Source organism: Lutjanus erythropterus, chromosome 12 (genome assembly GCF_056507025.1).
Source record: "Lutjanus erythropterus isolate fLutEry1 chromosome 12, fLutEry1.hap2, whole genome shotgun sequence".
NCBI classification, from domain to species: domain Eukaryota; kingdom Metazoa; phylum Chordata; class Actinopteri; order Lutjaniformes; family Lutjanidae; genus Lutjanus; species Lutjanus erythropterus.
In genome coordinates this window covers 22,064,243-22,079,660 of record NC_139328.1, presented here as the reverse complement: position 1 = coordinate 22,079,660, position 15,418 = coordinate 22,064,243, and the positions used below count along the sequence as shown (strand labels likewise).

General features: G+C 38.3%; 1 protein-coding gene across 1 annotated transcript in view; it reads left to right on the top strand.

Annotated features, from left to right (window-relative positions):
* Positions 1-14,770, top strand: part of LOC146317981 (pituitary adenylate cyclase-activating polypeptide type I receptor-like) — a 40,549-nt gene extending 25,779 nt beyond the window's left edge. Inside the window, exons 7-13 of the mRNA XM_084732107.1 lie at positions 931-1,084; positions 5,878-5,938; positions 6,066-6,135; positions 7,516-7,610; positions 11,368-11,497; positions 12,801-12,842; positions 13,931-14,770. Coding sequence (XP_084588233.1) covers positions 931-1,084; positions 5,878-5,938; positions 6,066-6,135; positions 7,516-7,610; positions 11,368-11,497; positions 12,801-12,842; positions 13,931-14,077 — 699 coding nt within the window. The 3' untranslated portion in view covers positions 14,078-14,770. The remainder of the gene's footprint in view (positions 1-930; positions 1,085-5,877; positions 5,939-6,065; positions 6,136-7,515; positions 7,611-11,367; positions 11,498-12,800; positions 12,843-13,930) is intronic.
* Positions 14,771-15,418: the final 648 nt, after the last annotated feature.

Sequence of the window (15,418 nt, the reverse complement as noted above, 5' to 3'; positions counted from 1 at the left end):
CGTATGCTCTCTTAGGGGTGACCAGATAGTACAATAACGTATAATAATGGCTTGAAATTACTTACTGTATATTTGAATGGAAATCAGAATAAAATCAGAATAAAAGCAAAGATGTACCAGAGGTCCTGAAGGAAACAGTGAATTAAAAGAAGAAGAACTCCAAGGGCACTTGGAGAGCGCAGACTCCAAGGCCAAATGTCCCATCTTGCAATGTTAATGAAAGTGAAGAATAATTTGTGCCCTGTGATTCGGATCAGCTCCAAACTTTAATGGGCTCTTCCTTGGCTCATTCGATGCCCTTCCACCAAGTTTTCCCAGTGAATCCTAAACAGACGGAGAAACAAACAGCACTGAAAACATAACTTCCTTGACAAAGATTATAAGGTTTATCTGACTCGAGTCATATATTTGTCTTGTACTTCTACAAAAGATTTAAAGTTGCAGCAAAACGTTAGTGCATGTATTGTGAATTTGTTTGTGTAAAAAGTTTCACAGAGTCATTGAGAAAATTGCTTCAGGAGTTGCAAGCTTGTTAAAAACTTTTTTCTTCTGCAGACACACCTTAGCAATGATACCTTTTCAAATCCTTTACCACAGCCTTTAAAGTCATAAATAAACACAAACTCTTTATATCCTCACGTTTGTGCTGCAATGATGTATGTTCATATACATGTCAGGTATTGCGAAGACAAAGTGTTCCTTCATGAGTTTAGAAAATTCTCTTTCTTTCTCTTCTAGTATTTTATAGGATATCATTAATGCCTTTACTCCTGTACAGAAAGAAAGACTACTTTAATCTCTATTTGTTTCATCTTCTTCTTTGAAACAAGAGAAGTAGTTTTTAATGAGTCATCTGTACTTTCTGAACCGAAACTGTGTGTCTTGGCTCAGTGTTAAATCACTTTTTTTCTTTTGTTGTGTCCTCTCCAGACAGCATGCAAGTCAGCCGTAGCTTTCTTCCAGTTCAGCATCCTGGCCAATTACTTCTGGTTGCTGGTGGAGGGCATGTATCTGCAGACACTGCTGGCCCTGACCTTTGTCTCTCAGAGGAAGTACTTCTGGTGGTACATCCTGATTGGATGGGGTGAGTAGAGATGACTGAAGAGGTCATGTGATGATGGCATGCCAAGACAGACTAACAATCAAGTAATGGTTGGATAAGTTCTTACACATAATGTTCATAAAACACAAAAAACACATGAAGTCATCCCATGAACCCAGTAAAATATGGACATATTAAACACTCAGTAGCAAGACATTTTACAGCTGGTCTGTGGGTGTGATAGAGTAAACATTTCTGGAAGTGTGTTTGTGTTCAGCTTAGCCTCTGACTCAAATCAAACGGACCAGAAACTCTGGTTCTTTATGGTATCTCGTTTTTGTCTTGTCTCTGTATGTTTATGAGGTACATTCATAAAGCTCCAGGATATGAGCAAATTTTTCCACCCAAGTTGAAACATTTTCACTTTGCTTAATGTCACGTTCTATTTAAGTGCAACTTTCCATTGACTTCGTTTGCAATCGCGCTGCCTCTAAAATTCACTTTGCGTTCTGTCATCTGAAGACGCAGTTTGGAAACAGAGAGAGGCTTTCTGGATTTACAGTCTCATAAACATAGCATGGAGCAGAGGCATGATTGTTTAGGCATTTAAGTTTTTAGAGTTGTCTAATAAGGTTTTGTAGTTTTTGTCCAGTATTAACAGTTTTAACACACAGCTTTTAAATTCTTTTCTTGACTTTGTGACTGTGTGATGATTTTTGTTGTTTGTTATGTTTTGTTGTGTACTTTTATTTGGAAGTTTCTGTGTTTGAGGTAGGAATGAGATTTTATTAATACCAGTACCAGTATCAGTTCTGCTCATCAGTCTGATTCTTTATCGATTCCTTTACTGATTTGTGATCAATATCCTGTGTAGAAAAAGTAGGCCTACACAGATGTTCAGAGTCAATGCAGCTGTTTTATTTTCTCTGAGTCTGTACACAGTGTAAAAACAGAGTAGAAAAAAGTCATGCATTTCCCTCCCTGTGCAGCCTGAAAGCATTTTGCTGGCTAGGAGCTGATGGGCGAGTCGAGCTGGCTGTCACCTGAGAATGAAAGCCTGCCTGTTATCATCTATAATGGATGAAATGAGAGAATATTTGTACGGAATTTGTTTTAATTCTGGTTTTCTTTTTCAAAGAAATTATCTGCTAAGCCTTCCTAGTAGTGGCACTCATGCAAAGAGGTCAAATCCTTAGAAAGTTATAATTTTACAGATATTACAACCAGCACTGTTGTCATCTGTCTTTGTGAAATGAAGCCATACTTTCTCTTATTACAAGACATAACCTCACATAAATTGCTACAGAAAGTCTTCTGTTCTGCTCTCATGAATACTGTATGTCCTTTATAACGTATCGAAACATATCACAGTTTCCCATCGATGCCCATATTAAAAAAATGATTTATGCATGTCTTTTGTCTGACGTCGACACAAAGGGTTCAGTCGACCAGTGTTTTATATGGGACATGGAGTTGGATGCAGTACAGCGAATGTCTAAAATGAAATCTTCAAACTTAGATAAGTGGGTCAAAATGACCTAGTGGGTTTGGGTTCTTGCAATATCTTTGTCATGAAAGCAACATGCTACCATGCAGAAATTTATGTTCATCATTGTCAACATTTATATTGATTAGTGCCAATATAACACTTACAGATAGTTTGAAAGTAAAAGTGCTATTTTAAGTGATGTTTAAATCTATATATTTTTAAATTCATGTTAATCAATGCCATCATTTATACTGACTAGAGCTAATTTATGTTGCCTTTTATACAAGTGTACTAATATCGTGATGCTGATTTTAATAATTTTAGGAAGGAAAATGTGGTACCAGGGCACCATTTAGAAAATCTGACAAATTCTTATAACTCAAGTATTCTCTATAACATATGAAAAGTTCTATCTTTGTCTAAAGTACCCCCTTTATTCTCATAAAATGCAGGAACTTTCTTAAGACTTTTATCTCTTATTCAAAACGTATTGATGACACAAAATCTGTTTGTTTATGTTGCAGTTTGTGTGAGGTTGACCCATACTGTTGGGTAAAATGCCTGGACTATTAGAGCTACAGCATCTCTTAGAGGTTGTCCAATTACTGTACTGTAGCTCTCCTGGATAACTTATAAAGATTCAGCCTCTTGCAGAATATATAGCAGTGCTCAAGAGGTTCCACAATAATGATGCATAGACTTACAAGACACACGAAAGCAGCTTACGATACGTAAAAATGAGCTGCACATGTCCAGGTCAATTGTGTTTTTCGAGACCCCCTCAAAATCCAAAGTTTGTTTTCTGTTGGGGGAGCTGAGCACCTCCTGGCTCTGCTGTAATTCCACCAGTGGTATACAAGCTGTTTTACTGTACACATTATGTAAATGTCACAACGATGAGGGAGGGTGGCAACAGGGAAAAGACCCAGCACAGACAGAGGAGGTGCAAATAGGTATAAGTACATGTAGGCAGTCAGGTAGACATGTAATAAAAAAAACAGCAAGGGAACTGGGATTAACTAGCAGAGTGAGTGGGAATGGGTTGTTTCTTCCAGTCAGCCAACTAATGTTGCAGAGGTGTTTTTTCATTTTGCTTTTTTGTTGCTTGAGAATCTGTTTGCCTTCCTAATCAGTAACGAAAACATGAGAGACTGTGTCTGAGAGGTAGCGATTCATCTGATAACTGAGCCAGTTGTTAGTGTTTTTGTTGTATTAATAGTATTTTACAGTAAAGTTTTACTGTGGTTTCGTATACCTCTTGTTATTACACAAGACATTCACATTCAGGCTGGAAATTCTACTTCCAGACAATAATTCAGTCCAAAAACCCTGGCAATATTTTATTTACACAACAGCAGGGCCTGAGCAGCAGTTTTGGTTTGCTTTTCTCGGCTCTGCTTTTGTTTTCTTTCTTATCTTTTGCTTTCCTGAGCTCTCTACGGATGTTTTAAGTGCTTTCCCTCTGTGTCATCCTGTGTTGCTCAGTCAACTGATTTCCATAGCCTTCCCATTCCCATCCCATTGTGTTTTTGTTCTGTGTTTGTTTTATATTTTCCTGTTTCAGCCTGTACTCTCGAATGCTTCAAGTTCCACAGCCTTTGTCTCGTCTTGATCCTGTTACCACAATGTTACACTGTAATCAAGCAACTACAAGCTGAGAAATCTCCCATCATTTGTTTAGACCAGCAGTGAAGGCGAGAAACTCTGGATGAGTCCGAGTTCCTGAAACTTTTAGCCAACAGAATCAATAGCTGGCAAAACAAAATTTCTGGAGGTCATGCTGAGCTTTTTGTTCTCCAGTCTGCTTATTGTGAGAGTCGGTAAGACCTTCTACTCCTCGGCCAATGTTGAGACAAGCGAGACAATCCCTGGAGCATTTCTAATAAGGAGATCGATGGAACTTGGAAGATGGCAGGATGTGGTGAAGTGTGGCAGCAGTATGGATGCTCAAATCCCGCTCTGTACATCTGAGCAGACCCTCGGGGGTACAAGCACGGGTTGTATCAGTTGGAAACAGTCTCATTAAGGAATAGCAGGTTCCTCTGCAGTTTTTTATGCAGGTTTGAATTAAATTGACAGACAACACACCGTAGGTGAGCATGAGGAGGAACAGCCTACAGGAATGAATATGTTAGAGTGTAAAGCATATTTTAACAAACTTTACCTCAACAATCTATCTAACCAAACTATCATAATGCTCTTCAAAACAAGACAGTGAGTCACCTTTCAGTGTTTGATCATTCTTTTCATTTAAATGCTTGTTTTCATTGTCCTAGTGAGTATTTTTCCTGACATACAGCTTGTTGCCTCCGTTTGTGCTGCTGTTACCTTTAGCTCACTGCTTATGAGTCAAAATAAACTTATTTTACACCCTATCTTGTATTAATTGAACAGTATACAAACCTAAATACACAATACGAAAATGTCATGATGGAATCAATAATGGTACAGTATTACTACAAGGCAACATTTACATTTTAACAGTTTTGCATTACATATTTATTAAATATTGTACAATAAACAATTAACAACAAAAATGTACTCATCTATTAATGTGAATCTTCTTTTAGACCATTTTTGTGGCAAGAGATTAAGGAACTGAACCGTTTGAGGAAGACTGCAAAAAAGGGATTCAACCTGACCTCAAGAGAGTCATGTGACACTTTAAAACACTGCTAATGGTTACCTTAGGGTCCTGTCTGTTTTTAAAACATTGCACCATAATTGAGGATGTAATATGTGACTGTAAAAGGCCCAAAATGGGTATATTACCTGGACGGTCAAAGAATAGAGAAACAAAAGAATTGTTCATGACTTGTGGATGAATGAAACAAACTGGGTCCATCATCGTTGTTAAAAATGAACAAAATCGCCAACTGTTTATAGTTAATATGAGACATGACATTCTCCATGTAATCATAATAGCTGACAAAACCCATTCAAACCTGATTCAAACATGAAACGACGCACTTATTGGAAATTGTGGACCTAAATATCTCTGTCGTGAGGATCTGTGTTGTTACAACCCTGGGTGTATGTTTATGTGTAATGGTGTGGTGCTCACTCTGTGTGTGGCTCTGATGTGCATTATCAGCTTCTTTCAAGTTTGCACTATCTTCCTCTGTCATGTCTCCTGTTTTTATCCCATGTCTGTTTTTTCTTCTGGCATGGAGATGAAAGTGGGAGACAGATAACTGATACACTGAGTAAGCACAATGTTTAATACGCCTGACAACGTCCTCATTAAAGATGCGGTAAACATGTGAATTTGAAAGCGTCGTTTAGATTCATTTTACTTGACAGATACGCAAAGCATTCATAATTGATCTCTGCTTTTACGTTGTAGGGCTCCCATCAACAGTTCTTATTCTTTGGGTGTTGACCAGATTCTTCTACGATGACAGAGGGTACGAAATATCACGTTATTTTCTCATTACTTCACTGCTATGATAACATTGTACCACTGCATGGTAAACAGTTGTAGATTTGAGTGTAACATCATATTAATGCTGAATCATCTGGCTTTAATTCCAGCTGTTGGGATGACACAGACAAGGTTGAAATTTGGTGGATTATTAAAGGACCAATAACAGCCTCGCTACTGGTGAGTGGAGAGCAGTGAAGCAGGACCGCTACTAACTAAATGTTCACTAAGCCCCACCCCCTCAGTTAAGGTTGTAATGTCTTCCAAACTGAGTCATCCTCACCACATTCAATCCAAAAATTGCTACTGTTTCCAGGTTAAACAACACATTTCCTCAAAACGGTGTGAAACAGTGAGCAATGGGCTTTGATGTACATGCACGGGCGGTTTGCTTGTATATTACAAAAGGATGTTCAACGCACCACCATTTCCATGTGAAAAATTTTGCCCCAGTCGATGATCCATTTAGTCCTAGTATTTTAAGTGTAATTGATGTCTGATGATACATTTTTTATTCTTATTCATTCTAACATAACCGTGTGGATGCTTATTTATGTGCACTTGTTGAATTTCAGCTCAGTGATAGAGCCTTACTGTGTTTTGCTGTAATTTACGGTCAGTTGCCTTTGTCTTCTCTGCTGTGTGTCCTTCACACATGATGCTTCACCACACACACACACACACACACACACACACAGCAGAGGAGAGACAGGTGAAATGACTCTAAGTGCAGTAAAAGCTTCCCAACAAGTGTAATTAATTAATTTAGTCCACCTCAAACCAAAGATCAACCACAAACAACCACAAACCAGTTGCGCTAAAGCTAGCCAGCCAGTCAGCTGGCTTACAAAGACGTGCGTGTCTTTCATATTGCATCAGTTGCTGTGTGATGTTAGCAGTCAGCATGCTGTTAGCAGTTGTTTCTTTAGGTCTTAGCTTCATATGGAGCAGGTTTACGCAGTCACTGAACTTATGAGCTGCTGGTAAATGAATGACAGTCATATGTGAGCCAGGCAGAATGGACTGTAGGGTAATATTAGCAAAGACAGCTGTCAGCTTGCAGTCCAGCAGCTAAGGGGTTTGGAAAGGCAAAGACACTAATCTCCAAACACTTCAAATGCAGAGTATCCCTGCACTACAAAATGGCATACTTTACTTTTTCTTTTTACTTTAAGTACATACCAGAACTGCCTTTACAAAGTATGTACTGTTGAATGCAGTATGCATATGATTACATACTACTACATACATACTACATACTACTTCTATACTAAATCTTTTTCTGGCATACTACAGTATGGTACTATGGACATTGGAACACACAGTATTGCTCTTACAGTGTCCTAATCATGGTCACTATGCCATGATTGGACAATTGCTGTTCAGGGGAGTTTAGCAAACAGTCAACAGCTAATATCTCTTTTATTCTTAAAGGCACAATTTAACACAAAAAGTATTAAAGATTGCACTATTTCTGTTGATTTTATTGCATAAAAAGTGTGTTGTTTTTTTTTGTCATTTGAGTATTTGTACATACGTGTTTGCATCTATCTCTATCAGGTCAACATTGTCATCTTCATCAATGTGATCCGGATTCTCGTTCAGAAGCTTAAATCTTCAGCCATGGCTGGAAACAATGACACTGGACATTTCATGTAAGTCACGACTCACCAACATAACTTGACAACTTGACATATGACCATAAGTTATCACTCATAAAATAACAATATTCAGAGTTCCTTCACACACTTGCATCAGGGAATATACCTTTTAAATGGTTACACAGTTAAATATGGGGGAAAAAAAACCCTGTTTTTTTTTGGGGGGGGGGGGTCCAAGAACACGTGCAGCAATAAGGATATACAGGATTATGATATATATCTTAGTAAAGTCAGCAATACCTAAAGTTTCAGTACAACAGAAAGGTAAGAAGAGTTTGGGTTGATGGAGCGCGCTGCATCAGCAAACAGTGTTGGCAATACTGCATATCAGCAGAGCAACTAGTGAGAAGTGTCAGGCTATAAAGGCTGCCTTGTACCGCTGATAATGAGATTGGATGTTACTTCCCAGCAGGTAACAGCTGAGGAATGGACCACTGATTGTGAGTGATGAAAGAAGCAGCTGATGCCAGTCAGCTAAAGCTGGCACCACTTCAGAGCTCTGCCTGAAACAAACAAACTGCTTCATATATGATGTTCCTTTCAGGTCACATCTAATTTTCTCTGACAAAATATTTAGGAGTTAAGGATTAAGAAATGATTGTGTAGTATTTGGGGGAATCTATTGTTCATATATTGCAGAAAGGAATGTAATATTCATCAATATATTTTCATTTTATTAGTGTATACTACAACTACAACTACTAGTAGCCTCCTTTTCGCCATACAATACATTTGAAGACAGGTCTTTTAAGTGCTTATTTTAAAGTATAAAGCAGTGGTTTTTTTGTTGAGGTAAAACTGCTGAGTGAGAAATTTTAATATTTGGGAAATAGATGGCAGTTTCTTTGAAGAGTTTTCTAAGAACAGGGAAAGGAGAGTGAATTGATGAAATCCCCTGATAAAATGCTGAACTCTTCCCTGCTGTTTAAGAGAGAAAACGTTGCATTTCTGACTGTGCTCTGGGAGCCAAGAAATCCAATGAATCCCTCCTTCCTTTTGACATTTGGTCGGTGCAGATTCCAGCTCGCCTGAATGAATTTAGAATGAGAGCAGCGCATAAAAATAGCTCCAGATACCAGAAATAGATGTCTCCTCCATCGCCGTGCGACAGGATTGTTCCACCAGTTCAATGAATGTTTCACACTTTCAAAATCCTCATCTCTGTCTTACAAACTTCAATCTGATTCAGGCGGATCTGTGATGTTAACACAAAGGCACAAATCCCAGGTGTGACAAAAGACAAACACAATCCTGTTATGTGCTTCAACATAATCTGATGTGTGTGTGTTATCTTTCAACAGCCAAGGCAGTGATGTTATTTCTACTAAATAATCAGAGTGATTATTTTGGTTATTTATAATATTTAGATGATTGTCAATATTGTCATGTCCTAAGCAGTGTTTTAGCTCGACTGAGAAGCTTTGAATGTGATTTATTTGTCAGAAAACAACACAAAGTGCAGTCATTTCTCTTGGTTGTTGATGTGTGATAGAATACACTGTATTTTAATTTGACTGTGATCTACATCAATAGATATGTACCCAGACAGTTAATGAAAGGATATACATGAATTAGATAGGTGAACTACGTAGTTATTTTTTCCTGAACCACAGGATTTGCAGCAAGTTGGTGCAATACTGTAATGTCACCACGATTAAATAACATTTACACGATATTTAGACACCACAGATTGGAGCTTGGAGCACAATGCCTGAGGGTTTTGTATTTTGACATTTTAATTTATTCCACTGATAGGCCTGCTGACGGTGTCATTTTAAAGGTCAGTTTGTAATATCTGCCACATCCAGTCTACCTCTGATGAAACTTGGCGGAATAATGCATTTTGCTGTTGTGTTCTGGCATTTAAAACTAAAACACTGATTAGACTGACACAGATAAAGGTTAATATTTCAAACTTTGAAAGGCCGTAATTACTACTACATTTTCTCATCTTTGTTGTTGAGATGATACATCTTATTTTGAAGCTGCTGAGAACTCACAGTCAGTAGTTGTTTTGTTTTTTTTTATGAAGAATTTAATGCCAAAAATTCTGCTATTTTGCTTCCTCAGGACTGTGTGGACTTGGTTCAGTCAGATTTGATTGACATTGCCAGGCAACGTAGGCACAGTGGATCTGCACTCCATTTCAGTGCAGTCTTAGCACCTAAGGGTGAGGGTTGGGAACACTTTAAATGTAGTATAATCTGTCAGCCAGCAGCAGCAAACATTTAATTGTCAGCTGACCAAACAAACAACATCTGCCTGAAGTGCAAAAGCCATGGTAGCTTTATTAGTCGAGGTCAATACAAATATGAAAACTTTATTGTCCACAATGTGGAAAATTGCCTTCACTTTCACTATAAAATGTCATAAAAATACAATATGCAGCGCATACAACAATACTTTGTCTCAGCATACAAATTCATATAAGTAAAATTCACAGTACAGTGAGTCAACACTATACACCATATCATATTAATCTGTTGCAGCAAAGTCAGAATCACCACCCTGTATTCTAGTCTACCTGGTCCTAATTTCATTAATTACCTTGACAGCACTTGGGACAAAAGATTTCTTGTAGATATTTTTATTTCCCTTCGGTAATCTGTAACGTCTTCCTGAGGGTAACAGTTAAAATTCACTGTACAGTACAGATGAGAGGGGTCATTAATAAATATCAGTTTTACTTCTTAAGAGTTCATCATACATACTATTTAGCTGCTTTTGTTGTTTCCATAAACCCATCATTTTTGTAAGCCTGAATGACATTCATCAGTTCTGTCTCAAATATCCCTCGAATTGTTTGTATGGGCCATGTGGTCGAGGTAGGTACATACAGGCAATATAGGCATCTATAGGGCGCTGCTTGAATTGAGCGCTGGCTGAGACACTGTTTAAATGGTGTGAAGTCTCACCCTACTCAGCGCAGGAATGGTGTGGTGTCACTATCATCACATTCTGATTCACTGTTTAATTCTCACTGTTGTGTGGGAGTATGTGACATCACCTTTGTCCAACTGAGGTGTTAAAACCCCGGGCGCTATACAGAAACAGGTCTATGATCAAATGAGACAAGGAGTTGCAAAAAAAAAAAAAGAGCATGCATCAGGTTTATTAAATACCTTGTGACCATAACACAACCCCAAACAACAAATAACTCATACAATAAATTAACTCGACTGGGAGTGATGGGGCAGCCAAAACCAACATAAGGAAGAGAAGCCACTTAGGGTCTGGGCTCTTCCTTCTAACATAAACCAACATTAAACTCAACCGAACAAACAGCCATGAAAGCAGGACTACAAGACCCACTGTGAAACGAAGAAATGGCAAAAAAACCAAAAACAGAAAGCTACAGCACTTAGGTCACAGTCACAGATTACTGCTGCCAACGCTGGAAGGACAGAGTGAGTCAAAGGCTCTGCCCCCTCTTTATTGGTTTTGCCTAATCAGAGCAGATGAGCCACACCTGAGGGAAGAACGCAGGACATCATCAGTCAGCGTCTCATGTGCATCATAAACAGCCCCCACACACTTCAGAATACTAAAAGAAAAACAGAATGTGGAAAGAACCCAAACTGTTCTAATTCTGCAAGTGTTCATGTAGGGCCCATCACTCAGACTGAAAAGCTGATTAGGAAAAACGTGTTTTCAGGGCCTTTAATATGGATTAGCAAAAGGTTGCGGCTTCACATTACCTGGACTAATGAGTCTTAATTCTTTCTTTAATTATTGTCATTTGTTTCCCCAGGAGGCTGGCTAAATCCACTCTGTTCCTCATCCCTCTGTTCGGGATGCACTACACAGTGTTTGCCTTCCTGCCTGAGACCACAGGAGTGGCAGCCAGACTGTACATCGAGCTGGGGCTGGGATCCTTTCAGGTATCAAACTGTAGAGAATGACTGGAACAGAAAGTCCATATTTAAGAACAGCGCTGAGACAGATCTCAAATGATGCTCTCAAGATATCAGACACTGATATGACACTTGTCATAGGAGGAAAAGCACAGGTGTTGCTAATGACATTAATGATGAACCTGCTCTATTCAAGTGTCTCAGTAAGACATGACAGGGTGCCATCATTAATTATTATTTACACCTGCGTTTTTTTTCAACAGTGACATGTCAAAATGTCTTTCATTAAAAGGCCCATCGGACTTCAAATTTGTCTGGGGACATTTTAATGCCTCGATTAAAGATTTAACAGTAGAGAGATGACAGGAGGCCAGGCTTAAACTGATTTGTTGCACTTTGGCCTGCACCTTAAACCTTAAACTCCACCTTAAATAGAAATTGAAACAGCTCTTTAGACCAACAATATATATGTATTTAAGACTTACTAAAGTTTACATAAGAAACAGGTCATATTTTGGTCACTGTGTATCAACTGAAGGGCTGAAGGGCTTCCTTTCATGCATGAATTATGACAAGCTCAGCCAGGATATTTTGCCCCAATTGGGTTTATTCCTCTTTAGGCACAAGGAAAAAAAGAACATTTTTTTTAACAAGGAGCTTTTCACATTTCCACTTTGGGCGACAGCTTTGAGTTATCAACGAAAGAAATATGGATTTTACAAACCCAAAAAATTATATAACATATATTCTATGAAATAATATATAATACTATAAAATGTTAGTGCTGTTAAACTAATGTGAGCACATATTTTATAATATTGTAATACCGTTCAATGCAATAGAGAACATGAAATATATATGGAACTAAAAAACCCAAATGATTTTGTCACAAAAACTGGAAGTTATATTCTAATAATACAAATCAATTGATATACAGCCAAAACGGCTTTGGAAGAGAAAAGTAGTGGCAACTACTGCTTGCTAATCTGGCAAATGTAAGACATATCACATAAAATGAATACATGTGAATGTAAAGTAAATGAAACTATTACTTTCAAATGTTCCTTTATTTGTCACTTTAAGTGTGTAAAAATATGAAACATCTCATCACCTAAGCTATTTTGTTAAAGCTTAGATATAAATCTGAGACTGATTTTCAAAAAATCCGATCATCTGCATAATTTACACCCAAGAACTACCTTGAAACATTTATTTTCAGAATGACTATATTTTCTAGTGGCATTTACTGCAGCAATTTAAGTGGAGTGTGCACATAAGATTGATGTGTGATTATGATGTTAAAACAGCCACCATGTCTCTTGTGTTGCAGGGTTTTGTGGTGGCACTGCTTTACTGTTTCATGAATGGGGAGGTAAGTGAATGAGAGGTGATGGTTTGACAAAGCAGACAGAGCAAAACCTCAATGGAGGGAATAAGAAAACTACTTAAAGTTTTTATTTTTTTTGTGATACCACCACTGGGGGCAACAGACTCAGAAATCTTTGAATTGATCCTTCCTAAGTCCGGCCCCTTTACGCTCTGTGCCCCTGTAACAGTTGAGGAACTGATACTCAGCGGAACCTCAGTTAAATTTTTCCTTTCTGTGTCTTAAAGCCAGATTGTGAAGATGGTTATTTAATATTAGTAAAATGCTAACTAGATATAATGTAAGCAAAATGCTAGCTAACTAGCTAGCTAGCTAATCTACATCAATAGTGTATCTGATCAGGTCTAACTGCAAATACACAGTATTACACACACGTAACACAGTTATGTTACATTTAGCCAACAGAACTACATTACACACAAAAACAACTTGGGCAGGTTTAGGAACAAAAAATACTTTTGTAAAAGATTCTGGTTTTGGTTCAAATAAGTCTGGTAATTCAGGAAGTTATCCCACGGGGGTGTGTCATGTAATAAAGTGGTGTGTCTTGTGTACTGTGAGGATGCAAGCTAATGTTAGAGAAATACTAGCCAACTAACTAGGTAATCTACATCAATCACCTAGCAAGTTAACTTGTGTTTTGCTAACATTAGCTAACTGACAATATTACTGTTTTACAGGCCCCTTCAGCAACGTCTTTTAGCTGTCTTGAAAATTTAGTTTTCTTCCCAACATTGACCAGCCTTGCACATGAGCACAGGAAACAGAAAAGGCAAAAGTTGACAGAGGTGGCATATGGAGGAAAATTCTTTGGACCGGTGGGGAATTTTTTGCTGCAATACTGCAAGTGGCCACTGGAAAAAAACTGGAGGCAGGGCTGATGGCAATGGCCTGTGTAGTTCTAATATAAGTCTTTGCATTCCCCTGGGTACCAAGCTTACTCCACTGTTATTGAAGCACAGAGCAAAAAGGGGCCAGACTTAAGAGGGGTCAATAATACACACAGTGACTTTAGCATACCCAATAAGACTTAACTGCCTCCAGTCCAACTATACTCATGGTTTTGTCTGCAGGTCCAAACAGAGCTGCGGAAATGGCTGAGGAAGTGCCACAGTCAAAATCACCTCACCCCAGCCAAGAGAAGCATCACTCAGATCACGATTAGAGCCCGCGGGGGGCTCGGACGGCCTCCCTCTAGTGGTAACATCTCTTCGGTATGATTTTAAGAGACGTTTCATGAGAGAGAAAAAAAACGTTGTGAGAATGTCAAGCAAACTACTAGAGGAAGTCCTCAGAGCTCAACCTGCTGAAGGCATTAATTAAACAACCCCACAGAGACAAGACCATAATGAACACTGGTGAGTGAGTGATAGAGGAAATGTTGTGTCAGGATGAATTATATCAGTGTCAGCAGCAGCTATGAGCATGACACGGCACATTTCTGAGCTTAATAAGTGTGGTCTGTCTTATATAACGGTTGGAACCAAAAACTACTAAAAAAGTAAAGGAACATGGGTGCTTAATCTGTAAGGATGTCATGGTGCCATTGTGGAAAGACAAGGACACAGCGGAGACGGAGCTGGCCCTGAGCTCGTTCAAGGATGATTTCACATTGCTGTGTTTACAGTTTGGACCACATGAGTAGAAAAAAATGAGCAAATGTTGAGACAGCTGTGGAAACAATGAATGTTTGAACTTGGCTAAATTATGTGAAATGAGCTTGACTTGCTTAATCGTTTTGTGCTGCAGTGAACAGACGCAGTAACACTATTTCCGTGCAGGCTGAAAACATGTGCAGGACTGATCTGGACCCAATGTGCTAATTCACCTGCTGCTGGAGTGAAAATTTCAATTATAAAGATCCAGAGGGACCTGACTGAATGTATTTAATGTTGTGTGTCTGCTCGTGAAGCTGCCATTGTCTTAAAAGACTTCCTATCTCGAGGAGTTGTCTGCTTTGATGAGCCATCTTTGAAACACAGCATTTGTGAATATTTATAAGCTTGTATTTCTTCATCTGTCATTTTTCTTTATGCTGTTGCCAGATGGGATAATCTTAATTTTTTGGAACATTTGTTGCTCTACAGGAGACACCAAATTGATTTGAAACAGAATGCAAGTGATTTACATGGTAAAAATGACCTCAAAATGGTACTGTATAACTAGACAAAGCATTTCAAATGACACAGGGACAGTGTCTAAAGATACACAGTGTGCTTATATCCAATGTTTTTACAGCTTAACATTTCATCCATGTGCGAGTTGCTCACATTTTGATGACAATAGTGGAGAAAAAGTATGATCCTCCCTCTGTAGTTTATTTTTTATAAACCATAAATAATGCACTGTACTGTACCATTAAGCACTTTGACCATCATTGTCAGTACACATTATGATTTAATGCACTTTATTTTATACTGAATTTATTGTATTTCCATCATTGTTCTTGTGGAGCTGGTCTGTGTAAAAGCACAGTAATAAATGGAGCATCTGTGGTTTCAGAAGTATTAGTTGGTTTTTGTGTTTGGCCGTTGTATTGCATTAATAAATAGCATCCAGTC